Source organism: Egretta garzetta, unplaced genomic scaffold (assembly GCF_000687185.1).
Source record: "Egretta garzetta isolate BGI_Z169 unplaced genomic scaffold, ASM68718v1 scaffold635, whole genome shotgun sequence".
NCBI lineage: Eukaryota > Metazoa > Chordata > Aves > Pelecaniformes > Ardeidae > Egretta > Egretta garzetta.
The window spans coordinates 458630-485320 of record NW_009259710.1 but is presented as its reverse complement, the minus strand read 5'-3'; the positions used below and the strand labels follow the sequence as shown (position 1 = coordinate 485320).

Sequence of the window (26691 nt, the reverse complement as noted above, 5' to 3'; positions counted from 1 at the left end):
CCCCGGTTTCATCCTTAAGTCCATGTGAACAAAACTTCTGCACCATTAATGTCCATGAAGAAAAGTGCTATCTTAACAGAACGCTGAGCCTAGAGTCTGATATTTGAGGAATGTTGACTTAACTGCATCTGGAAACTTTAAAACCTATTTTTCATGTAAACATTTGAGCCATCTTTCGCATAATCCATTTTTAATTGCTTGCATCATCTTTGCAAGTGGATAAGTTGTCATCTGCTGTCTTTTCATCCAAACTCATGACGATAGGCTGGTAGACATAAGGCAGAGTTTGTCTTAGTTCAGTCACTTGGTTGCACCAAGCTTGAGAATGTAAATCACCACCAAGTCTGTAGGTGAGCAACACTCCATCCTTGCAGCAGGAGGGAGCTAGTCGGAGCTACTCATACCTAGAAGTGTACTGACATGTCTGTGGAGTAACGCAAAAAAATCAGATAAATTTTAATCACGTCTTCATCTAAAAACTGTAGAAATGTACTAAGTCTTGTTTTGGTTTTGACTTTCACATACACTGCAAAGGATGGAAAACCAAGGATCTCTGACAGAGAGCTGAGATGTGCCTTGTTGCTGAAATGTAGATTTGTAAGAATAACTTAGTTCATAATAAGTAACATGTCAGTGTCCCAGCAAGTTGATTTTAGCATATTGGAGCTTTTTTCTTCTGTACTAATGAGTATCTCCCTGGCATCCTTGGTGATTTACTCCTGTTGCTGGAGTTAATCTTGTAGCTAGATTTTTAGTGATGGGATGTTGCTTGTTGTTTTTCTCGTGTTTCCCCCATGAAATACATACAGTCTATCCTATCCTGGTTTTCGTAAGAATTATATTACCTCTTCAGCATGAATTATTCTGGTGACTTTTGTTACTGGCTTCAGGTCAGCAATGGGAGGCCCAGAAACAGGAAACACAGGTAAGGAGAAAATTTGGGAGGATCACCTGTGTAAGGAAAGCAAGAGGAGGGAGGTGAGTAGGAAGCTGTGGAAAAGCACTGCTTTTGCCATCTTGTAGGGAACCTGGCAAGGTCTGGGTTCTCCTTGGGCACACACTACAAGGAGAGGGGTTACTTGGTGCTGGCAAAACTATCTGGATACCTCAAAGAAAAGAGCAAGAGGAGCAGTGGAAGGAGGGGAGTAGAGACTAACAAGAATGAGGAATTAAAGCATGGTTTCCTACACTCAGGTTAGTGATTTCTTAAATTTCTTCTTTCCTTCTCAACTGTGTATTCTTGTTCCTTCCTTGCATCAGTGGTTGTAGGCTGCAAGATCGACTGGTTCAGAAAAATACAACCCCACCCCCCTCAAAAAAAGCTGAGCTTTGTGCCAGATGAACTCACTGAACCTATTTGCTTTGCAGCTGTTTGACCGTTCCATCAGACACAAAAGAAAGCATTACCCTCTCTGGCAACCCGCGACCTCGCTGCATGCTTAGAGGACCAGTGCGAAAGCCAGGCTTGGGGAGCTACTACAGAAAAGTGGTGCACCTGCCCCCCACCAGCGCTGGGGTGCCAAGAAGTCTGCTGCATTTGCGCAGGAGAGCATCTGGGAGGTTTTGAGGAGTCAGTGCTTTTGTGTGCTAGAAGTAAACAAGCTCACTGTGTGTATGGAGGCAATAGGTGTCCTCCAAAGAGACAGTTGAAGTGGCTGTTTAAGGGTGGCTTACTCAAGCAAATCCCTGCAGTGGCCTGAAGAGATGGGCTCTGCTGCACACTTGTTGGACTGAAAGCTGACTCCCTCTGATGGCTTGGGTTGCTCTGGCCTGACTTACTGCATGGTTTCATGGAACCATTTCAGTCAGCCTCCATGGCAGAGAGGATGGAAACGCCGCTATTTTGGGAATTATTGTAGGGTATTTCAGACTAGGGGCTTCAAATTGAACAGCTTTATTTTCCATGCACACTTGCATCTACTTTGAAAATGTAAATGCAGGCCAGCCTAGAGCTAGACTGTCACTGCTGCTGTCCTTTTGTCTTTTACTTTTCAACAGAGAATCTCAAAACTCAGAAGAGCTATTAAGAATTTTCTCAGACCTATGCTACAAGATGAAGCATTTAACATTTTTTCTGAAAAATTATTTCAGTGATTGAGAATACATTATTTTGATCAGAGACTGAAGTCTACAGAAAATAGTAACAAATTATTACTGTTCTGAAGTGTGCTGTTCACCTGCCCCAATCTGAGCTCTACTAGAACCATTTACACCATTCACAAATCTGTAGTTCTGCAACATCCACCAAAAGATTGTCTCGGGGCACTTAAGTCTTTCAATTCTCGTGCATTTTTTGTAAGTCTGTAGCTTTTCTCTCCCATTCAGGAATTCTAAGGAGCTATGTAAGATATGCTGAAACGCATGGCCCAAAGCAGTAGAACAGTAAAATACGCTTTCTGAGTTTTCGTTATGGCTACATAGATCTTGGTGTCTTTAACGTGCAGGAGCAATTTGAGAATTAAGCTCTAAGGTGCATTTATAAATGGTACCGGTGGATATTGTCTGATTCATTCACGTGTAAGGTTTGTAGAAAGCAGCCCCGCAGGTTAGTAGCTGTGATAGTGCAGCACAGGGTTGGAGGGGATGAGGATTTGGACAGACAGGGAAAGATGTAGGAACAAAGCCTCCCGTTCTGGGTGAGATCTAGCTGCTGGGCCATGGCACACGAGGCAGGCAATATAACTGTGGACTTAATTTTTTGAGGGATGAAGTCTGGTTGCTTGTTTTCCAGTAATGAACCAGTTAGTCATACCTAAAGGAGTGAGTAACACAACTCGGGAAGTATCCTCAGCCAGTACATCACAGTCTTGTGTAAGGAAGAAAGAGGTTATTGTATTAACTCCTCCCATTTTTTACATGTACCTGATTTTAAGGCTCATGTCAATCCTGCCTTTGGTATTTCCTATTCCTGTGAGGTGAATATGAGAATCTACATTGACTTTGTGAGTTCCTTTCCTCAGTTGGTGTGCCGAGGCGGAGCGTGGTGGTGGGGACGGGGTCTTCTGTGGGGCTGGGCTTCAGAGCACGTCTCCCCGTTCCCTCCTTCCCTGCACCGCCTCACCGGAGCTCCTGCGCCTGGCAGCAGCCTGGCCGTGCCGGAGGTCGGAGCGCACCAGCACGCTCATCTGCGATAGCTTAAGTATGTACCTAAGTGTTTGTAGGATCAAAGCCAACGGTTGTCTAATCTTGAAATGGAGATTAGAAAATCGGTAACTTTGCCAAGAAATGTGTTAATTGAAAGAGCAGTGCTTAAACCAGCTACGCCTATGTGGAAGGGTATAGCGCTCTAATTACACCTCTTAACACTGAGGTAGACATACATTTAACCCTGACATCTTTGTTAATAATTCATTTGATAGGTTTTCATCTGAGTGTTATTACTAGAGACTCAATATTGGGTATATTTTCTGTTCAGAGAAACAACTGGACTTCCCAGCTAGTTCAGATGTACGTTTTCTTGACTGGTTACAGAAGTTTACTCCAGCTAGGTTGAAGAGTTATTTCACAGTGTTGTGGTGAGAACAGAGTGACAGATAAAGTTATGAAAAAGACAAATTGAGATCATCTCACATCTGTGCTCATTAGATCATATTTTTGTGGAGTTTTTTAGTTGGTCCAGTTTTAAGCATTCATTTAGACAACATACTTTGAGAGTGATCACTTGCAAGGAATCGGCACTACATTTTTATGGTACTTTTGTGGCACATCATAGAAGCTTCAAAAAGTCAAGTTTGGTTTTTAAGTAAAGAAAAAAAGAAAAGCTGTGCTTTTCTTCCCCTCTTTTAGGGTATCTCAATTTATCTTCTGTAAACTGTAGTTAAACCTTTGGAAAGAACTGGAAACTTAAAAGTGTGGCCATGATGGCATGTTGTACTGATTTTGGCTGGGATAGAGTTTAATTTTTTTCATAGTAGCTCCTATGGTGCTGCTGTGTTTCGGATCGTGACCAAAGGTCACTATTATTATTTCTGCCTTTCCCTATTAAACTGCCTTTATCTCGAGCCATGGGTTTTTTTACTTTTACCCTTCACTGGGGGGGGGGAGGGAATGGCTGTGTGGGGCTGAGCTGCCCACTGGGGTTAAACCATCTAAATATTTAATTGATTTAAAGCAACAGGCATGCATATTTGAGAATTCAGTGCTGCTTTTTTTTATTATTTATTTTAAAGATTGCTTTCATTTCCTATTGCACTGTGTTTTGTGTTTCTCACCTGGCAGTCCCAAGGCACAGTGGCCACTCCCCTGGTTACTGTGCAGGAGAACACGTGGGGATGTATGGGCAGGAAAGCAGCCTGTTTCTGAAAGAAACTCATGTGTAACTTGTTAGAGCTTTTGAGGTTCGGCCTTTGGATTACTTAGCAAATATTCCTAAATGAAGGAAAAGCTTGACTGGGTAGTTTTATTACTTCGTGATATGCTTGCAAATTTAACAGTCCATTTAGAAACCCAAAACACTGAGTTCTAGCCATAAAAGAACTCTGGAAAGTGATGTAAAAAATCGGGCATGACCCAGGGAATCATAACGTGTATTCTCGGATTCTTCGGGTTATTACAGCTTGATGAAAGAGTTGATTTTTACAAGTAAAACCTTAAAAGAATAGACTTTTATTTCCCAACACGTTAAAGCTATGTCTTTTGCTTTGTCAGCCCACCGCTGCGCCGTGGCCGTGCGGGTGCTGAGGGCCGGTGCCAGCCCGAGCCGCGGCCGGGGCTCTGCTCTCTCAGGGGGAGGTGAGGTGGGGAGGGGGCTTTGCTGGCCTGCGGGGGGGCTGCCGCTCTGCTGGCAGAGACACGGACTCTGGACTTAAATCGGTTTATTTTAAGTGTAGTCTTCGTATTGGTGGTGGCTCGGTCCTGTTGGAAGGAGAGGTGAGGGACGAAGGAAAAGGGGTCGCTCTTTGTGTCACTAAACCAGCGTGCTCAGGCTTCCCTCTGCAGTCCTGGTGCCGGAAACCTGGCAGCGTGCTATTTGTGCAATTCATGTTTCTTTGTTCCAGAAGATAAATGCAATATGGATGTAAGGTGAGAGTGGGCTCTTTATACAGACTCCTTTCAAGTTAATGGGCGGTCTCCCTGTGTGACTGGTGGGGTCGCGGAGGGGAGGAGAGGAGAGGCCCTTCTCCAGCAGTAACCGAGCCAGAGCGGGGCTCTGCTCTCACGTGGCTTTGGAAGCAGCTTTGCTTTTTCCGTTTGCAATGGTAGAAGCTGATGGGTGACCAGGCTCCTGCACCGTATGTTGCCCCCATGACGCTCCACTGCCTCTCATCACTCATCTTTAGTTTCTCTGAAGCTGCTGTTTGATTCCCTCAGTGGCTGATGTGAAAATGCCCATTAACCATGTTACCAGCTCTCTTAGCAGACTAGAACAGCATGGTTAATAACAACCACCTGCTAATGCACTTGAAGCGGCACGTAAGCCTGAACAGAGTCGTCCCTCTTGGGGTGTGTGTGCCACTGTACATGAAGCGGAACGGAAGTACTTTTTCTTACATCATCTCTCGTTTCCACTCACCTTTTCTGCCAGAAGTCCTCTGATAGAATGGTGCTTTGCCTGAACTCAGCCTCTGTTGATAGGCGCCAACACAGAAAATGTCCCAAGAGGGCGAGTGATCCCATAGGGTGATTCCAGAAGAGATCCCTTGAGGGTCAACTCAACTACTCTTCCAGCCAAATCAGAAATGCTCAGCTCTGTTGCACAGCTGCTGATCTTGTAGCTTGTCCTGTGTCTTTTTAGGGTAGTGTGTGCTCAGCTTTATGGCGATTCAGCACTTAGAAGGCAGGTGGTGGAGAAAGGATGGTCATGGTTGAAACAGGTGAGGACTGAGAAGTCTTGTGGGTCAGTTCCCGGCTTTGGAGCCTCTTTGCAGTATAAGCTGTTCCTTGTGAAATGAAGGGAAGGAAGATGCTGTTCATGTTTTTCTCCTCTAGGAATATTGAGTCTGTTATGAAAATCTAAAATGAAATATTGACTACTTTTAACATTGGACCTCACGAGTTTTATTTTCTTTTTTTTCTGAAGGAAATGAAAGCAAGGTTTATGTGCAGAAACTATATCAATGCCACTTACTTGCTGTCATAGTAGTAAACACACTTCATAACTATCTCTGTAATATTAGTTAATAGTGAGTTGTATAGTTAAACAAATGAATTGCCTTTTTTGCGTGTACGGGAATTGTTGGTGTGCTGCCTCTGCGATAATGAGGCTTGGGATTCTTGAACGTTAATCCTGTCTGTCCTTTCCAGCTATCCATAGCCCAGGGCAATTGGTTTAACTTTAGTGTTTTAATTTCCTCTTTTGCTAAAGGAACACTAGAAGCATTATTCCCATTAACTTTTTATTACCATAATTAGTCTCTTCCATGGTTTGTTCCTAACAGCAAAGTACTCTGCTGTTACATGTCATTATTCTGTGCTAAAAACTGCACATGTGGTAAACTTGTACTGATCCAGGCGTTCTGAATGTTTAACACTAGTATTTTTCACACATCTTGGACTTGCTATTTTTAGTAACCACCACGAAATATTATTTTAAAAACAGTCTTTAAATGTCATGCTGCCTGGTTGCTTCTGCCCAGTCCTCATGTTCTGTGTGTAATTCTGATTTCAATTTGTGAAGGTAAACCATAGTAATAGCAACATATGTTGATGTTGATAATACAAAGTTCTCTGCTAATTTGGATAACTTTGGAAAGATTTTAGGAAAAAAAAAAGATTTTATAATCCTGAAAACTTGAATTTTCTTACATGTCACTGGCTCAAAACGTAAACTATTTTAAAATATTGTTATTGCAGGCAAAATGCCAGCCCCTGAGCAGACCCCAATGGTGGAGGAGGGTCTGCCCCAGACAACGCAGGAAACTTCCACAGGCCCGGGCATGGAACCAGAGACTACTGCCACTACCATTTTAGCTTCTGTAAAGGAACAGGTATATGCCTTGTTTTCAGCAATTCAGAAATTCACTATGCATTGTGGAGTTAACCATTGTCTTTTATTGCATCGCTGGAAAAAGACCAGCATTGTTTCTAAAATGTGTTGCCCTAACATTGGTATAGTATATCTTGTGGGTCAGAATGTTAGAATCTGAATATAAAGGGTTCATTTAATTGCAATGAATAGAAGCATCATTATGGTATTCTGTATCTCTTGGAATGTATTTTGCACTGTTGCTGTAAATTATACTTGAAATGCAGGTTTATTCTTTAAAAAAAGAGAAAAGAAAAGCTGGTGTAGAATTGATGCAACATTGAGAACCAGTCCTTTTTGTGCATGCTGCAAAGTTGTGTAGTGTTGCAGACGTTTGCATGTAAAGGGTTTGGATGATTAATTGTATTTTGTTAAAGAATGGGTTTTAAACTTTGAGTTTGGTTTCAGTTATCAATACCAAGGTACTAATATATTTTAAATCTGCAACACGTTTTTCAGACCTAATTTGTAAAGATAATCTAAGGGGGGGAAACCTGCAGTTTTACTAAGTAAAGTTTTTGGGTTTGGGGTTTGGTTTGGTTGTTTTTGGTTTTTTTTAAACACAGAGAGAGAAGTAATAGTTTGGCTTTCATTGTCGGAACTAGAAATAATGATCATCTTTCTTGGCTTAATACATAATTGTAACATCTGAATTTCAGAATAAATCTGCTTTGCTGTCTCTGTTTCAGAACTTCTTTTAAGATAAATCAGTACTTGATTCAAGATATTAACTCTGAATGCAAACAATTGATGTATTGGTTCTCACATGTCCCATATTAATATTTTTTAAAAGGGTGAGATTATTACATGGTCTTGAAATAAACAGATCTCGTACCCATAGGACATTCAGTCTTAAAGGAAAATTTTCAGCAGGGTGATGAAATTTGGATCTTCATTTTCATGCCTAAATTAATAGTTTCAAAGGTATTTTAAGGTGACAGTAGCAACCCTAATAATTTCTTAGTGATATTAAAACTAATACTACATTTTCTAATGCAGACGATATTAATGCTGAAGGTTACTGAGATACAGTAGTCACAGGCATCTGAGTTAGTGATCTTGAGTCTCCTCTCATCATCTTAGACAGTAGCTTGCCCTGTGCCATATGAGCTTATCACAAATGTCAATTAGAACTCATTTGCTTAAAGTACGTTTGTGGGGATTTTAAGTTGGTCCATTTTATTTTGCATTTCACAAAGAACATGCTCATAATGGCAGCTCAGCTGATGAGCAGCATTGCACTAAGTGACAGTACTGTAATTGCTAGTGATCACCAGCCAATAATCTTACTGCTGTGCTTGCTGTCCAGATTTGCTTTTGTGGCGTTTGATGCAGTAGTGATTACTTAAACTGAACATACAATTATGACAGCATTGGCTATATTGGGTTGATAAGTATACAGTAAAAAGGCATTTGTTAACCTCCCCTTCCCTACCCAAGAAATGTTTTTATCTTTTCTTGTTCTTAGAGAAAAAATTATAATGGAATATTTCTTCATTTTAAAAAGAAGGTTAAAACCTCATCCTCTTTCCATTCATCATCCTCTTTCCATTCGTAGAAGGACTGTTAAATATGTGGACCATTTATGTAACTCAGTTCTGATGAAAGGAAAAAATAAAATTGTGTTTATGGTTCCTGAAACACAAACTTCAGAACTGTAGCCTAACTTTAAAATGTATGGACATATTAAAATGAATACAAAGGGGAGGAAGATGTAAATTGTACTTCAGTCTTGAAAATGGCAACGTGAAGGAATTAAGAGCTGAAATGTTGCTTTCTGGTGTTTTTTTCTGTTGATAATAATTATGGACACTGACATATCCAACACCCTTCCTGTATGGCAGAAAGCCCAGAACAGAATATTTTCCAGTACAGTTATTTACTTTAAGCTTGAACAGAAACTACTATGCTGTTTGCTATGGCCTAACTTCCTTTTGTACAGGAATCTCTTTATTTGCAGTAGGTCTGTATTTGTAAAACAGAGTTGCCACACCTTAACTTCATTACTTCAGAAACACTTATTACAGTGGGAACACAATTCAGCAAAGCCTTTATTATTACTTGTCAAGTTGTGCAAGATTTTGACTTACTAAAAACTTTAAAAATTAGTACAGTAGTTCTGAAATAGGTCAATAAATTTATTGAATGCCTTTTAAGTTTTCTACCATAGTGGCATAGATACGATTACATAAAAAGTTGCACTAATTAGTCTATGAGCCCTACAAGCCACTTTAAATAAAATCTCCATTTGTTTCGTTTTCCTATGACCCCAAATCAATTTAAAACAGGTTTTTTACCAAACTAGAGTGTGTCCCCTGAACTCTGACAGTCTCATTGAGACAGAATTGTCAGACAGCTGTGTAAATCTCCCTTGATTACATTTTAGGAAAAAAACATTTCAATTCACTTCTCATGTTATAAAATAATACATGCAGCACAAGTGTAATCTGTGATGGAATTTAGATTACTACAGCTTTGTACTTTTCTGACAATGCATAAGTTTTGTTTTAATGTGAAAACACATCCCTGATCAGTATAAATTAGGGCTGTGATTGGGGTAGGGGAGATAGTTCTTTTACCAGGTTAAATTATTCTGCTTGCGGATCCACTAGTGGATATACTTCTGGAGGAAAGTCAAGGGAAGGACTGACTGTAAGCTGCATCTCTACCACAGGAATTCCTTTCTGAATGCAGGGAAATCCTAAGGCCAACTGTAATGAAGCTGAAAGATATTTTGGACTTTTCTTTTTTTAGTAGATTTGGTGATGGGTTGTGGGTTTTTTGGGTTTGGTTTGGGGAGGGGGTTGTTTTCTATGGGGTTGTTTTGGAAGTGGTTTGTGGTTTGGTTTTGTATTTCACTTCTAAAATGTTATGAAGTTTCCATGCTATAATGGATAGAAGTATCGTAGGAAATGCTGAAACTAGTTTTAAGTAAAACTAAAGCATTGAGATATGTGTGTCTATATTTCTGAATCCTGGGGAGTACTTGGATAAAACTTTAGTTGAGTTCTGTAGGGAGTATTTTATCCATATTAAAAGTAAATCGACTTCTACAAACTGGAGGGGCAGCATCATAGCAGTAACTTCTTGGCAGGGGCAGCTGGTTGCCAACGACTTCAGGTAGATTTGGGAAATCACTGCTACTTTACATGTGCACGCTGTGTGCTGCTGAATTTGGAATGAATTGCTGCTGAACTGGCAAGATTAAATGGGATAATTTGGAATTTAATTTCCTGATTAGCATGTTAGTTTTCCTTTTCAGTGATTGGGCTGAGAGAAAAGGTCTCGCAGGAAAAACTACCCATCGATCTAGTTTCCAAAGTGGCATGAATATGCTGTTTACAATTTCTTTGCTGAGAGAAGCACTTGCAGCAGTAGCAGGGTTTTTTTAGTTTCTTTGTTCTCTGGGCTAGCCTCTTTGACACCTAAAGGAGGACAGCTTTTCACCTTTTCTTTAGTAAATAGGTGACAATCGAGTAAGAATGATTGGATATGCTTTTGGATGAATATTCATAAATCTCTTGGGTTCTCCTAAGTGTTTTCCTAGAAGTGTTGACTTTTGTCCGACAATTCAGCAAAACCTTTTCCTTTTGTAGAACTGTATTGAACCGTATCATATCCTCAGAAAGCCTGCGATTTTTTCTCTTCTTTATTGTTTAAGTACAAAATTCTTTACATAGTTCTTGACATGTTTTTTACAGGGTTTGCAGGGGGAAAAGAGGGGGAGGCAAAACCCTACGTTTTTCAGATGGAAGTGGAGGAAAGAATACGTTCTCCACACAGCAAAGAATTTATTATTCCATGTTTAAAAACATCTTTACTAGAATGACAGGACTTTGATATTAAGTTTGGGAGATTTCTTTACCAATTCAGCTATGTAGTGCTTTATGTCAAGTACTCTGTCATCTGACTGTGTAGGTATGTCCAACAAGATACCTGAAAAAAAGACTTACTAAGCGCACTTCTAGTGATTAGTCACAAACGTTGAACAGTCTCACTTCGGAATTCTGATGTGTATGCATCTAGTGATCAGTTAGGTATAAACGTGTATCAGTTCTGAAATCAAGGCAGTACTTTTTATTAAGTGGACTTTGTGTGAGTGTTAACATTTTCTGAATGACTGGAAGAACTGAGTTTTTTCCAACTCTCTTAATAGAGTCTCTCAATTGCATAGATCATTCATCCCTATTTAATCCCAGAGCTTTGAAGTCTATGGTTTCTGCTGTTTACAAGCACTTCCAGTTTTGGTGAATCAAGTCTGAGAAGTCCACTTCCTGAGGCTCTTACTCTAGGACAAAATATATGCCATTCCTGTCTCAGATGAAATGACTAACTCGTTTCCTTAATCAAAATTCTGTGTAGTCCTTTATTCATATGAAGGTCTAGAAATTATTTTTTTCTTTCTAGCATGTACTGTTAGGCTTCTGAGGAGAAACTCCCCTTGAAAAAGAGCCTGCCTAGAACCGTGTGTACCCCTGAAATAACTGGAGTATTTACACCTTTGTAACACTTTTATGTTTATATTCCCAGCCTATCTACTCAGCAGCAGCTGAACTCTATCACCAGCTGGCAGAATGGTATGCTTAGCTTCAGCACCAATTTAAAACAGCCGAGCATTGTAACAAATGGTTTCCAAAGAGGATGCTGCTCAAATGTGGTCAGTGAATACCTCAAGTGGCATTCTTCCTTTCTACCATTGATTAAGAGTAAGCTTTCTGTGTATTGCTTAAATTTTGATCCCTCATGAGCCAGAGCGGCACTAAACTGCTTTACCAGACTAGTGAACAATGCAGGCATAAAAGTATTAAGGGCTTTAATGGTCTGCTGCTGTTGAATACAAACTGTGATCAGCCCATAATTGTAGCTGTGTCATTTCACATCCTGTTATCTGTGATTCTCTTTACCCTGTCCCATTTTTTTATCTTTTGTCTTCTATTTTGGAAGATACTGAGATGCTGGAAGCATGCAAATGCAGTTGTGTTTGAGTAGACTTTATTCTTATGTAAAATGTTAAGGTCGATCTAATATGGTTAGCTACAAGTACAGGTTTTTTTCTTAATAGATTCTGGTAGAGAATTTAAATATTAGGCCAGGTCACTACAGTATGATATTCATGTTGGGAAAATACAGTACACAATGTGTTTTTAAGTAGTCAGTTGCTTGATCTAGCTCTGAATTACAGCAACTGGAAGCATATAGGGAACTCTGAATAGACCAGTGCAGGAGATTGATGTGAAGAAGGTATAAATAAACTTAATTGTTTGTCCTCTTCTTTGTTGCACATTTGTATCATAAAAATGTCCAAAATGTAACAGCCTTTCTTTAGCACCATTTGAACTTTCATAGGCAATGGGAGTTGTACGTCTCTGCACTGTATGTTGCAGTTGAATGAGAAATACTAAATGCAAGGTGAAAGTATTCCTCTTAAATGTAGGCTACGCTTTCTTAGATCATCAACTCTGAACTACTGGAAGATGCTCAACGGAATTGTTCAACGGGCAACATTTTTATGATTAGGAAAACATTTCATAGTTCAGCTAACACAGACAGTGATATTGGCAATTGAAGCAACTTGGCATATCCCAGTGTTGCTACAACTTGAAATAACCTCCCATCTTAGCCCTGTCTTCTACCACAGCAACCACTGAGAACTGGTAGAAGCCAAGACGCTCCAAGAGATGCATCTCTCTGTGAATGGCATCATCTCACTCAGGTGTCCCCAAATCCTGGTCTGGCTATCCAGGCATGTACCATTCAAAACCAGCTGTGAGTTGTCGTCACTGCTTGTGCCATTGCTGCTGATTCTTGCATAGCTGTCACCAGAAAACCTTCAGTTAGCCAACTGGACCACCATTTGTTTGAAGTTTTAAGTTACCTGTGTTTTGTCAGGTTTTCAAATCAAAACAGGGCAGGAAGAAAGTAATTTTTATTTCTCAACTTTGTGAATGTAGACTCCTCATTCTCATCCATGTTACTGAGGGATAAAAGTTACTTGTTAACAAAAATGAAAAGGTTGGATCTCTGCAACATGGTATCATAATGGGATCACAGAGTTGCCTCTAAACCTTCTTTTATCATCCAAAGCCTGCAACAGGAGAATGAGTGTTTTCATGGTCAGTCATATAAATTACACTCCCATTACTTACCTGTTTTCAAATATTTGCTATTAATAGCCCAGCATATAGTGTATTGGCAATTATTTTCACTTACTAGGGAGCCACAAGCCTGTCAGAGGTGCTCAGCTTTCAGATGAAGAGAGTATGTTGGTTTCAGGATTGGTATAACTTGCATCTTGTGGCAGCGAAGACCTTGAATTGTCTCCTTGAGTGAGATCTCAATATCATTGCAGATGAATTACCACTTGGCATGCAGAGCTTGCCAAGTAAGAGCTGTTGTTGGTCACTTGGGGTACACACTACAACGTCGACACCCCGTGCAGGGTTTGTCCCTCCTCCAGAAACTTCAGCCTCCAAAAGGAAATTACACAGCTATAAAATATGGTGGGGTTTGGTTTTCACTCATGGAAGCTTGTTTGCCTGCAGTCTGTATGATTGCCTTTCCAAAGCAAGTTGCTTTCTTCTTTCTTGAACCATGTATGTGCTACCTGTTCCTTAAATGTTATTGTATTTAAAGCCAGCATTTTTTGTAGCTTCATGGTAAGAAATATCTTCTGTGGTTTTGCAGTGGAATTTAGGTTATGGATACAAAACCTGTAGTGTCAGGAGGTGATTAGGTAGTTACTGCTAAACAGGTAAACAGAATTGTAGAGCTTTTTTGTCCCTCAATGTATATTGGATAATTTTGAAAAAAAAAAAGTAGCTCTGGCCAAGGCATTGCAGCGTGTCTGTTTCAGAAGATTTGGTTGGTCCTTTTGGTGTGGTATGGCAGTGCAGTCTTTAATCTACATCTATAATTTTAGTATGTTCTTGCTACATAGATGTTCTTCTGCAAATGAAAACGAGCTTATGAATTGTTTTATTTGACTCCTGTCATGTCATTTTTGTCATAAGCCAGTACTATAAAAATCAGGTAATTGTGATTTTTGCCTAGGGCAGCAGCTTCTCTGTGTTGGTAGCAGCTAGCATTGTATGGGAGCATCCTGTTTGAGGAGCGTGCTCTCCCACTGCTTTCAGAGAAGCTGGCTAGAGAAATGAATTCCTGCAATAGATAATATACTGTCTGATAGATAAACACGCGATGGGAGGTGTCCATTCAGAGTGCTATAAAATGTCATTGGAAGAAGCATAAGCTATGAAGGTGATCAATGCACTTATTTAGAATTGATTAGGACTTAGTTTTCTATAATAATATGATCATTTAAGCTAAAAGAAAAAAAGGCTTAAAACATGAGGTATTCCAGCTGTAAAGAAGATGGTACCTCTAAAATTATCCCTCTTATGTATTTATGCAGGTATTTCAGACATATCTACTACAGCTACAGATACCAAATTTAAGAGGAGACATAAAAAAGTCAGCACTCATTGTTTCAAAAAGTATGTAACCTTTGCTACCTCATTGGAACCACAGGCTGCACATGTAGGAACATTACTCAGACTAGAAAATAGAGCTGAATTTGTTTTGCTGCTTTGCTTCCACTTGCAAAAATACATTAGATCTCCCTAAGCATCAGAGTGATTTTAAAATGGCAAATTAGTTGCGTCTGTGTTATACCTTTGCAGTTCAGTGCACTGTAATTTATTTTTTTTTGTCAGTACCAAATACAGAGTTATGAAGAATAGTGTAGATAGACAACTGATGGTGTTGGTCTGCAATCAACAGTGCAAGTACCTCAGAAGATGGCTTGGTGGTTTTTTCCTCTTATTTCTATTTAGCACAGGTTTTCTGATAGAATACTATTTAGTTTTACTTTTTAAACATAGTATAAATAAATTAAGTAAAATTTATTGATATGTTGTTCACGTGTTGCATTCACCTCTTCCAACCCCAAGAAAAATAGAAGTATAGTTCTTTTGTTTTAACTGGCTTTGGATATTTGCAGTGTGAGGAAAAAAAATAGGGTTTGGGGTTTTTTTATTTACATTGCACATCTGATGTAACAAATTGCCAGTTACCTATACCAATTTTATACTGCGATGTTGGGTTTTTTTAAAAGAAAAAATGTTTGTATTAGGAACTCTGCTGGGCAGGCCATGCAACAGTCCAATACTAAATGTATAACTGCATCATTCTGCCAGTCAAAAGCAAATTGTATGATTTTCCACACAGGGCTTACACTCTCACTGTGGGGACCAAGCTGCATATGGTTAAGACATTATCTATCAAGTTAGAATATCAATTATCAGCAGAAAAAGAAAAGGGGTCTTCCCTTTTCCTGCCATGTTGCTTTCAGTTAAAGTAACTGAGATTAAGTAAAAAAAATTTTTTTTTTTGCCTCCATTTTCAATGGTAATCGCTTCCCACATCTCTCAAGTCCCTGAACCTCAAGGCAGGTATGACATCCTTCCCACTGCAGGTGAAGATCAGGTTTGAGACCACCTGAGGAACCTGAGCACCCATGTCCATGGGGCCTGATGAGGTGCACCCCAGGGTCCTGAGGCAATTGGCTGATGTAGTTGCCAAGCCACTCTCCGGCATGTTGGAAAAATCACGGCAGTCAGGTGAAGACCCCAGTGACTGGCAAAAGGGGGACATCACAGTCGTTTTTAAGAAGGATAAAGGTCCTGAGGAGGCCACGAAAATGGTCAGAGGGCTGGAACACCTCTCCCAGGAAGAAAGGCTGAGGCAGTTGGGCTTGTTCAGCCTGGAGAAGAGAAGGCTCCAGGGAGACCTGATCGTGGCCTTTCAATGTATAAAGGGGGCTTATAAGCAAGATGGTGAAAGACTTTTTACGGGGGCCTGTAGTGACAGGACAAGGGGCACCGCTTTGAAACTGAAAGAGGGCAGATTTAGGCTGGATATAAGGAAGAAGGGTTTTTTTACGATTAGTGGAACTGGAACAGGTCGCCCAGAGAAGTTGTGGTTGCCTCATTCCTAGAAGAAGAAGGCCAGGTTGGATGGGGCTTTGAGCATCCTGATCTAGCAGAAGGTGTTCCTGCCCATGGCAGGGGTGGGTTGGACTAGATGATCTTTGAAGGTCCCTTCCAACCCAAACCATTCTGTGATTTGAAATCTCACTAATCCTATTTTTTTTAATTGCCTGAAATCCTCAAAAATCTGAGGCGATTATTGGAATTGAGTGGACCTTTATTTTCCAGATGAAGAATTTGAATTCAGGCAGGGTAGGAAGGAAACTGTATCCCTGTTAATACTGTATAAAGAAAGTAGACGGCAATGAGAAAAATACAGCATATCTTCCACATTCTTTTTCTGTATTTTATCTTGATCTCTTTTCTGTGCTGCAAAAAAATAGTATTTTCTGTAGCTGTTATACTTTTGTAGTGTTTTAGAGGAGACTTCTCCTGCCTTGGTCATTCTTTTAGTTTCGATGGGGCTTTTTTTGTCTTTTAAACCTGTAATTGTTTACACTTGCAATATGTAAATTATTATTGATATTCCTGATTATCTCAATTATCTGGTTCATCTCCTAAACGCTTTTAGCACAGACATATGTGACATCATTTAAAAAGCTGTGATCATGTAGATGCAAGTTTGGTTGACAAGCCCAGATTTTATTTTCCGTCTTGTGTATCTGATTTCTGCCATCGTAACTGTCAGAACTGGAGCTTTGACCCGTTTCCTTTGTAACACGCTCCTTTTTAAATCATTCACTTTATGTAAAAAGGCTTTCTAGACAATGTCAACCTTTTTGTAGGATTTGGTAATTTACTGTAGTTTTTTCCTTCTGGAACGCAAAATGGCCGAAGTCGCCTAGTGATAGCGATAGATGGAATGACGTCCTGCAGAAATACCCGTGAGCTGGTGTAAAGGTCTGGGTTAGAGTGCGGGAGAGAGCAAAGGGAGGAGAGCTCCGATGAATGTGGGTTCATAGCATGTATGAAGAGTATGTTCTCTAGAATAATGTTATTTTCATTAATGCCTCTGCCTGTAATTAAAAGGCAAATGAATAGAGACTGCTTGAGTGGAAGCAAATAATGGCTAGCATCTGTTTTATTTTATTCATCTAATTAAAAAATCAATAAATAACAATAGGCAACTTGAGTCTTGTGTTCAAATTCATAGTTTGTATCAATGACATTGCTACTTAAATATTGATTTAAAAGTAAGGAACGGGAAACAGCTTTAAACATAGGGTAAATGTTTTATATTATTTCTGCAAACAAGCAGTGCAATTCTGTTTATTTTAAAGATTTATCTTTGTTACATGCTATATAATACATCATGTTTTACTTGGGAAAAACCTTGTATTGCTGACATTTGCTTCAAAACTTAGAGCTTCAGCATCTGAATGTTTTTTGGAAATCATGATATTCTTCACTAGCATGTTAATGACTGGCTGGTGAATCAGCTTTTAGATGGGTGTATTACCTATAGTCAGACTTTGAGTTAAAAATAAATTCTCATTTATAAATGTCTTGGACTTTTTTTTTTGCTTAATACACTTTTGAGTGTTTTGTCTCCAAAACAGCAAGCTGACAGGGTGCTCGTGTACCTCTTTGGTATAACGTGAAGTTGAATCATGCTAAGACCTGGCATCAGACTGCGATGACTGGGTCTCTGCTACTGGGTGCAGTTACACGTCGTACAAACCTTCTGATATTATCCATACGTTCTAGTCCATGTGCAGGCCTGTGAAGATTTGCTGTGGTTTGCAGGTTATCATGTGCATGAGGCTTTTCATATCAGTTCTCAGCATTAAAAGGATTTAGCTTTAGAATTCTGTCTAGAAGCAGGTTTTAATAAAATCCAAGTTTAGGACAGGTGTCCTAAAATGTTCTTCCGTGTCTGAGCATTGACCGTGCTAAGCTTTTCTAATGCTGAAGCTTGACAGTAAATGCCAACCTAATGCAGGGGGTGGCCAGGAAGAAGCTGAAGACCACATCTCCCTCCCACTGCTCCCGTGGTTTGCATATTTATTTTTAACAGAAGTAGGGAGTGTTCTGTTCTGTTGAACTGTTCTTAGTAGAGCAATAGTAGAAAGCTGTAGTCTTGTTCGGTGGGTGGTCGTGTCCTATGGCAGTAGTGGGCGAGTTCCACATCCAGTTTGGGTAGTGAGCTCTCAGAGATGTTCAGAAGTGTCTGCAATTCCTTGTATCATCTGGGAGGGGCAGTAGCTTGTGAGGCATGACTTTAACAGGCCAGTTGGCTCTAGGGAGCTCAAATCACACTTCCAGAAGTAGCTCGCGCTTTTTTTTTTTTTTTGTCATCTAATATACAGAGTAGTTTCAGCATTGCGGCAGTTGCTGTTTGACTTAGACCTCAGCTGGCTTCCTAATGAAATGAGTGCTAATTAGCCTTGTGTTTAGAGGTTCTTCAAGATAATCTCATTGTCTTGTCAGGAGAAAAAAACTTATCCCTATTTCTGCAAGGTAAATCTTGGTTTTAGAGTAGCCTTTTAGTACACTGTTACTCTGACATCTCTTTTCCCCTGCCATGAAGCCCCCCGGGACTGGCGCCGTGGGGGTAGGGAGGTACTTGCAGCCTGCTGAAAGCCATAGGGTGCATTGCTGAGTCACGCTGTACCTTTCTGAAAAGGTCTACAAGCTGCAAGAGTTAGAGAGCTCTTTCAGGGGTCATTAATGAAAAGTGAGTATTTAAGCCTCGTTGCATGTAATGTAAGGTGTGAAAGAATAGTTTGCAGTAACGATACTCTTTGAGCAAAGGTGACTTTTGTAATGTTGCAAGGCATGCAGCTACTGTGTAATACAATCATGTGATTCACATTCAGGAAAAAAACCTTATTAGTACTTTGCACTTTAAATTTAAAGGAATGCTTCTGTGCTGTATTTGACTCGTATAAAAAAGTTGATTCATCAGATTGTTAAATATTGGTGTTTGTTTACTTTTAAATAGTATTGAACAGTTTACTTAAACTTCAGGGGATGTAGAGTATCAGTTTGAAATATAATACAATTGCTCTGATGGAATCTTTTTCTGTCATTAACAAAAGCTAGCTGTGGGTGAAAACATCACTAACATCCCGTGATGGCATAGTATACGTCTGAGAGTGTCATGTTTATAGAAAATGTTTGCAGATTTTAATAACACACAAACATTCTGTGCAGCGCTTATATTTCCCATGTCTTCCTCTGAGCATTCGTGTTCCAAAGGGTGAGGTTGGTACCTTTGACCAAGCTGAAATCAGGACAGGTGAAATAGCACATCTCTACCTTCAGCCAGTTTGAAATAATAAATGTTGAGGTTTTGAATACCAAAGTCAGACATAGCATAGCTTAGGATTTGAAGTTTTGCAATCGGAAAGGTTAAGATACAATATTTTCCATTATAGCTCTGTTATAGATGAAATTTAAGACTGACTTTACAGGAACCAATTTTGTTAGATTGTGGCAACAGAAGGAGATACAAAAATTTCAATTGCAGGAGGAATAAAATCCACAAATGCTTAAACACGTTTTTCCTTTTGTGACAGGTGCTAAATCAATATTTGCATGAATCACTGATTTAAAGAACTATTAAATTCCCAGTTTAATCTTCTAATAGTTTATTCCACTAAGGAAGAGTCAAAACAAGAAATTTGATTGTGATGAAACAGTGATTGTTTCAGAATTAATCCACACCCATTTTTTTAACATCAAGAATGCTTTTCTTTTTATTTTGAAATTTCAGGAGCTCCAATTTCAAAGACTTACCAGAGAACTGGAAGTGGAAAGGCAAATTGTGGCTAATCAGCTAGAAAGATGTAGGCTTGGAGCAGAATCACCAAGTATCGCCAGCACAAGGTACAAGTCCTGATGACTTTTACTTTCATATGTCCCATAAATTCAAGGGCTTCTTAGTAGTGCTTATGTCCCACAGACGTATTTTCACTGATAGCTGTTCACCTTCCATTAAGATGTGAAGAACAAAAAAAATGCAGATTTGCTGTCAAGAGTTACGGGACAGTTTAAAGAGGCCTCTCTAATCATTGATTACATTTTCAATAGAGTGTATGTAAAGCTTTGATTTTTCTTTAACTATGTTGAAGTTTGGTTTTAAGATTCAGCCAAAGAGAGATACAGTAGACTTGTACGTATTTGTATCAAAGTAACAGTGCTAGTTAAATGCAGTAATCTAATTTTTTTTTTCCCTGAATTAACTATCTAGTTTCATCCAGCTTTTCTGAAATACCTTTTATTGTTCATTTGTTTTCAGGGAAAACATCTTGCTATAAGTGTATTGTTAACATACTTAAATAGTATGAAACGTACCTAATATATTTTACATACAGTGACAATAACTATAGCAAAGCATTTTCTTCGTATTTCAGCTTTAACTAGTATTCTGATTTTTTTATTTTATTTTAGTTTTTATTTTTCGTTAGCAAACTTTTTAACTCTAAATGTGTTTGGGCACTCATTCATTTCCAGCATATTAAATGAGCAGTAGCTTTAGTTTCTGAAAGCCTTGATAACAATATGTTCTCTTACAAAACATTTATACCTGCATTTCAGGTTACAGCATAATTTCTTGCCTTAAATACTGTTTGTTTCTCTATTCTTTCAGCAGTAAACTTGGGTATCATTCTGAAGTGTTTTCTCCTGTGGCCATAATAAATATTTCTGCCAGTTAATTGGAAAGTTTTTCCTGCAAAAACTTAAGGAACAGGAGGCGATTATTTAAAAATATATTTGAACAAAGCAGTGTACCAACTGACTTAGAGCAAGTAGCTTGATGTATAAAAATCAGCTAAGTTGTCATTTGACAGCCTCATTACTAGCATGAGAACTTTTGTTTAAGAAACTTGGAAATATTCACAAGCATTCCATGGACAAGATGACTACTTTATACCCTTCATGCTTGCCTATCTTCCCTCTAGAGCCACATACTTCTCTGGCTGTTGGTCAGATACTGTTTGAAAGCTAAAGAAGTTAAATTCCTATGGAAGAATGAGTAAAAAGCCTCAGTTATTTTATGCCTACAGCCACCTTTCAGTCTTGAATGTTCATTTTCAGTCAATTTGCCTGAGTAATACAAAGGAAAAGGTTTTTCAGCATCCCAGGTCCAGACAGTTTCACATGCAGAGAACACCAGAGTTAGCTTATTCCACAAATAATATTGTGTAGTTTTTGAAATTATGTACAACTGCCAGTATCTACGCAATGAGTTAGATCTTACCCTTCTATCAAATGCTATCATTTACCAAGACGGAAAACATAATTTACAGCATCATGGAGTAATTTCCTCTTGTGGTTGTTTCCTTATGGCCAAATGATGTTTCTATGAATTAAAAAAAAAAAGATGATGGAATTTTAAGGGGAGAAAATATTAGCATGTGAGTTGGTTTGTAGTATGCTTTGGTACAAGTACATTTGCGAACCTAGATAAACTCTTCAAGCTCTTGTCTTCTGGGCCATAAATTTTCCGTAGTTGTTGTTAAAATATTTTACGCATTTAAAATTAAAGCCTAATTATATTCTTAGTTCTTACAGACACCTCTGTATTCTGACCACTGTTCTTGTTTTTTTCTCAATTTTTTTATCCCAGCCAAGTCTGATCCTGTATAGATGTGAATGCTGGCTACATTACTGAGGGACATAGATTATGCCTCTCAATTACATTACATTACTGGCTACATTACTGAGGGACGTAGGATTCAAACTTGGTTTGGACAATATGTTCTGAGATGTGTGTCCTTGGTTAATTTTTGACTTATTCTTTAATATGGATATTCCTTTTAAGAGATGTGTGAGAAGCTGGGGGGAAAAAAGTCTGTATTTGAACTAGATGCTTTCATTTGTTAACAACCAGTTGCTTCCAGCGTAGTTAGAAGAGTTGTTGAAAGAATTAAGGTAAAACAGTCTCTTAGATCAGTATCACAGCAGACACAAATATAGCAGCAAATTTATAGCCATAAAAAGGTGCATGTGTTTCTCCAAAGTAGGTGTTGTAAATGTTTTGCTAAGGCTGACAAGAAGTTAAATAAACAGGAAGAGGGCATGGAGAAAAGGCTTGGAAACTGAATGCTGTGTTGAGAGGTTGGTCAGGGACAGCTGACAGCCGGCTCCCCAAAACACAGAGAAGTTAAGCATTTGGAGAGCAAAGCGGTGTTTCTCCCAGCCAGATACAAAAACTGTCCAAGAGAGTCTTATATAAAAACAAAACAATGACACAAACTAAAAAAGCAAGCAAAACTAAGCCACGAGGTGCATATGCCTTTTTATTTTTATCCTTTGTAAGTTTTCTGTCCCTGAGGAAATTAACTGCGTTGTTTCAAAGGTAGTGCTTTAATCTCCTTAAACGTGGTTCAAACGTTCGGGAGCATTTCATTTTGGAGGTCCAGCTGAAGGCTTTGGCTTTTGGTGGTCGTAGCAATGCCTCTGATTCACTCACTTCTCAGCCAGGTTCCTGCAAGCCAGCACTGGCCTGGAGGTGGTGCTGCCTTGCAAAACAGCTGCTGACATGAAGTCACAGGTACTTTTGGGGCAGCATACGCCTGTCTTGGTGGTTGCAGCTGGGGCTTTGAGCGGTTCTGGGTGTCAGTCAAGTCATCCCTCTGAGCCAGCTCACTGCTCAGTTGCACAAGGGCCAGCCCAGGGGAAGTCATGGTAACAGCTGGCGAGGGAAATGGGGAAATGCGACATCAGTGCCTTAAACCAGCTTCAACTTCTCTGCAGCTAGTATGTGTAGCTACTCAGTCTTCATGGCAGTGAGCCCAAACACTAGCAGAGTATGGAGTGCAGGCCGTGCAGATGTACGCCTGGATTAATCCATCTGGAGGCAGGCACCGGTGATCAGACTGTCACCTACGTGAGCGTGCCTGAGAAGGACTCTCGCTTCAGAAGCATGGTTCATTCTGTTGCTGCTAGTCCTTAAGAACTGTGTGTGCGCACATCAACAAAGCAAAACAAACAGAAGGTACTTGTAGGTTCGGTTTGTTGGTCTGTTGCTCACCTGTATTACAACTACATTGTAAGGGCGAGCAACACAAAGTAGTTGGCTGGTTTGCTCTCGTCCGAGAGTGTGAAAGATGAGAACAAGAGCAGATCTGCAGAGCCTGAGCGATTGTAGTGTAGTGGGTGGAGAAGGAAGCGCTAGATCAGCTGCAGCCCTTGATTCCAATTCAGTTTTATTTTTGTGTACCCACAGGTTACTTGCCTGTTAAAATGATTTCTTCTCATGATTATTTTTACATGTGGATATTGTGCTCAGCACTTCTAAGATCTTTCATGGCATCCCATCTGCTTTCAAACCTCTTAAGAGCCCGAAATGGTACATGATTAGTGTTACATGTAAGTCTTAAATATTTTTACCCCTGTTATACACTGCAAGATGGGAGATGATAGACTGAGAAAAACAGTGTGAGGTTTCAGGTGTAGCTTCCTACTTTCGTTTCATGCTATAACATGCACAGGTTTCTATGAAGAAGCACAAACAGATACAGCATCGCAGCTAACTTTCCAATGGTAGTGTTGGTGATTCAGTTGGATTCTGTTTGGGGCTGCCAGGTGTGTGGGGGTACGTGCTGATGCAGGTAGGTATCAGCATGTATCGAGGGTCAGTAGTCACTTGACAGAACACATTGCCTACCCTCTTGGGTGGGAGCTGGCTGTATGACTCTCACAGTCGACTGATTATTTTCATGAGTTGACTGTTGCGTATAACTCGTGAAAACTGAGTGGTGTTGAGAGCCAGAAGGCTCATATTTACTAATGTAATCGTAAAATACTGCACTCATAATGGCAGCTTGTCCCAAGCACTTTAGCAAAAGTCCACTAGGCTTCATCAGAACGCCAGCCCTTTTGGCAGTACAGTCAGTAATCAGAAAAATGTTAACACTTCAGGTACTGAACTGTCAGCTCGAGTAATAACATGCCTACCTGAAGGCTGCTTGAGTTTTCTAACGTTAAATGTGTTTCACTGGTACTAGGATGGTTTATTTTCTCTACTTTACGTAGCAGATAATCTTTTCCAAATGCCAACTGAAATGCAGTGTGTGCTTTCTGTAGTAGCAGAAAATACTCCAAGGAGATTCAGTAAAATATTGCACTCTGTGATTGAACACTGTAAACTTGCTGTGAGATGACCATGTATTGTGTTTCATGGTCACACATTTTTTCCTCATAAAATGGGAGGATGCTTTTAAGGAGTCTAAAAAGAGCGAGTCTTTTGCTTGAAAGCCAGCATGCCGTCACGTTAAGCTGTGTAACTTTTGTTCCACTTGAGGAGCAGTAACGTGTGAGACACTTCCAAACTCTGTGCCGCCCCCACGCTCGGGGCATTCCACGGCGTGCGGCAGCAAGTTTATCCTGACAAGACTGTTCACAGTGAGCTGATCTGGGTGTAATTATCCTTACAGAAACCAGTTTAATTTTGTTTGTGTGATGTATCAAATATTTCAGCATTTCCAAAAGGTGTATTTGAAATTGTTTGCATATATTGCAATGTATGATGTCACCAAACCTTAGTAGCAAATTATAAGCTCCATAAAAATTACCTTTAGAATCAGTGTGCTTTCAGGGTGGGAAAAGGGAAGGAATCACAGTAATTTAAACTATTTATTTATCTGTTTATTTACACTAATATGACACTTACTGAAATTTGAAAACAAATCAGTTAAAGGGCTACATTAAATTTAAAAGTACTTAAGAAAAGATATTCTGAATTTTCTTTGCAGAGCTTCAGTGTACAACAAAAGCAGGGATAAAATGTACTCGACAATTTAGCTAAGTAATGAATAATTTTAAATCAAGATCTAGTTGATCATCATAGAGCTGTTGGAAGAGTATTTTGGGCACGGATGTTAATAGTCCATTTATCCTAACAATTTAGAAGAAATGATGATTAATTCCATCATGAGCAGCTAGCTAGGAACTACTTACTGTGTTAGATAAAATAACCGGTTGTCAGGTCACCGGACAGTTGCCAGTGCTAAACATTCGGAGGAGGTACCCATCTCTGTTGCAGAATGAAGGAATCTCCTGTGTTAGAAATGGGTCCATGCTGTGATTGGTTTAGGCGTTACAGTTCTTACTTACTGCATTATAAACCTTCTTTAATCTAGCTGTAGAGTTCCTATTCTCTGTATTACAAATAATTGCATATAAAGATCTGCTTTTTATTTTATTATGTTTTAGACTGTAATGATATCTTGTGACCTTGTTTTAGACCTTGAGAAGGGACGGTGTTGGGTTTGTTCTCATGTTTTTAAAATAATCTCACTGAGTGTCTCTTCCTCTGTCTTTACTATTTGACTGAACTTTGAAATGCCCTTACTTTAGAATTGTCTTAGGAAATGAACTTATTTTTTCTTTCATTTCTGCTGATTCCCTAGTACAAAAAAAGAAAAAAAAAAAAAAAGGAGAGGGGGGGAAAGAAAAAAAAGAAAAACCAAGAACAGAACCATTGGTCTCTACCATTAGCAAATGTTCAAGATTTGTTCATGTTTTCTTTATAGCCTGGTTCGGATTTGCATTTTTGACTGAACCTACATGTTAGACAGAAGTTCTGTTGATGTGTTTCCTGCTGGTTTGTACAGTTTCTTACTTGCTTACTTCAGGTGGTCCTGGAAACATAAATACAGTAAGAATCATGCTTGTAGGTAGTTTCAATAGTGGTTACGATGGGCATACAACCGTTGAGGTGTATGTAATGTGTGGCATGTTTTCTAGGTTGTAGTTTTACCAAATGACTTCAGGAGGCGCGCACACACACACACAGTCCCCTACTCTAATTTTTAGGACCTAAAGCGTCACTGTATTTCCAGTCAATCTATCATTTAATAAGGCTAACTGTTTACCTTAGTGAGTGGATGATCAAAAGCTCTTGTCTTGAGATACAGAGGCCATCATTACAAGTCTCTGATGCGGAATGCTGTGTCTTTGGCACTTCAGCTGTGGCACTCAGGCAGCATCAACCGTTCATTTAAAATGACAGGGTGTGCTATCATTTGTCTTGAGTCCACAGAAATTTAAAGTGCTTATTTTTGCATGTCTACGTTGAAAAAGAGTGAAACTTGTGAAGTGTCTTGTTATTCCTCCAGTATTCATATTTTTGTTTTCTGTTTACCTGGACTGTAAGCCTTTCTGAGACTCCATCAAAGCTTTTGAGTGCCAGCAGCATTGAGGAATTGTGGAGGTTTTATGCAGTTTGCTGATGTTCAAATAAAAAAAAAAATTGTAGCTTACTGATGAGTTGCTCTGGTGATAAATTGAAGAGTGACAATTTAATGTTGACTTCAGCTGCATATATTAAATACTTGCTATCTTACCCAGTAGTAGACCGGGCTACAAACCAGGATTGTTATTTTTACTGTGAATGTACATCTACTGCACGCTACAGATTGAGATACAGTAAGTGACTGTGTCAGCTGAATTACGGTACCTGCTCATACGAGTGCTCATGCAAGATGACCTGCAGTCTCTAGTGGACAATTGTGGGGGATCACGATGGTGGTATGTGTTAACCTGTCACCCTCTGAAAATGCCTGAAGTGCTCAAAGGGCAGTGAGTGTCACGGTATTTCCTGCGGTGCATCATTTAGCTAAAGTAGTACTTGAAGGACTGTTAATTCTTTCCAAAGATACTCAAACAAGCCAGAGACCTGCAGTTTGAATTACGATTCTGTGGTAGCAGTAGGAAGACGCTGGCGATGGGTGGTGCGCTGTTCCTGCTGTGGCGGTGCCGCCTGTGCCTGGCGTCAGACAGTGTAGG

The 26691-nt window shown here is 39.5% G+C and overlaps 1 protein-coding gene across 5 annotated transcripts in view; it reads left to right on the top strand.

Moving 5' to 3' along the window:
* The first annotated feature begins 6797 nt into the window (after positions 1–6797).
* The window catches only part of PKP4 (plakophilin 4), a 67966-nt gene continuing 48072 nt past the window's right edge, over positions 6798–26691 (top strand). For all 5 annotated transcript variants that reach the window (XM_035894447.1, XM_009639023.1, XM_035894449.1 and 2 more), the window contains exons 1-2: positions 6798–6926; positions 19670–19782. In XM_035894447.1, the coding sequence (XP_035750340.1) occupies positions 6798–6926; positions 19670–19782 (242 nt within the window). The remainder of the gene's footprint in view (positions 6927–19669; positions 19783–26691) is intronic.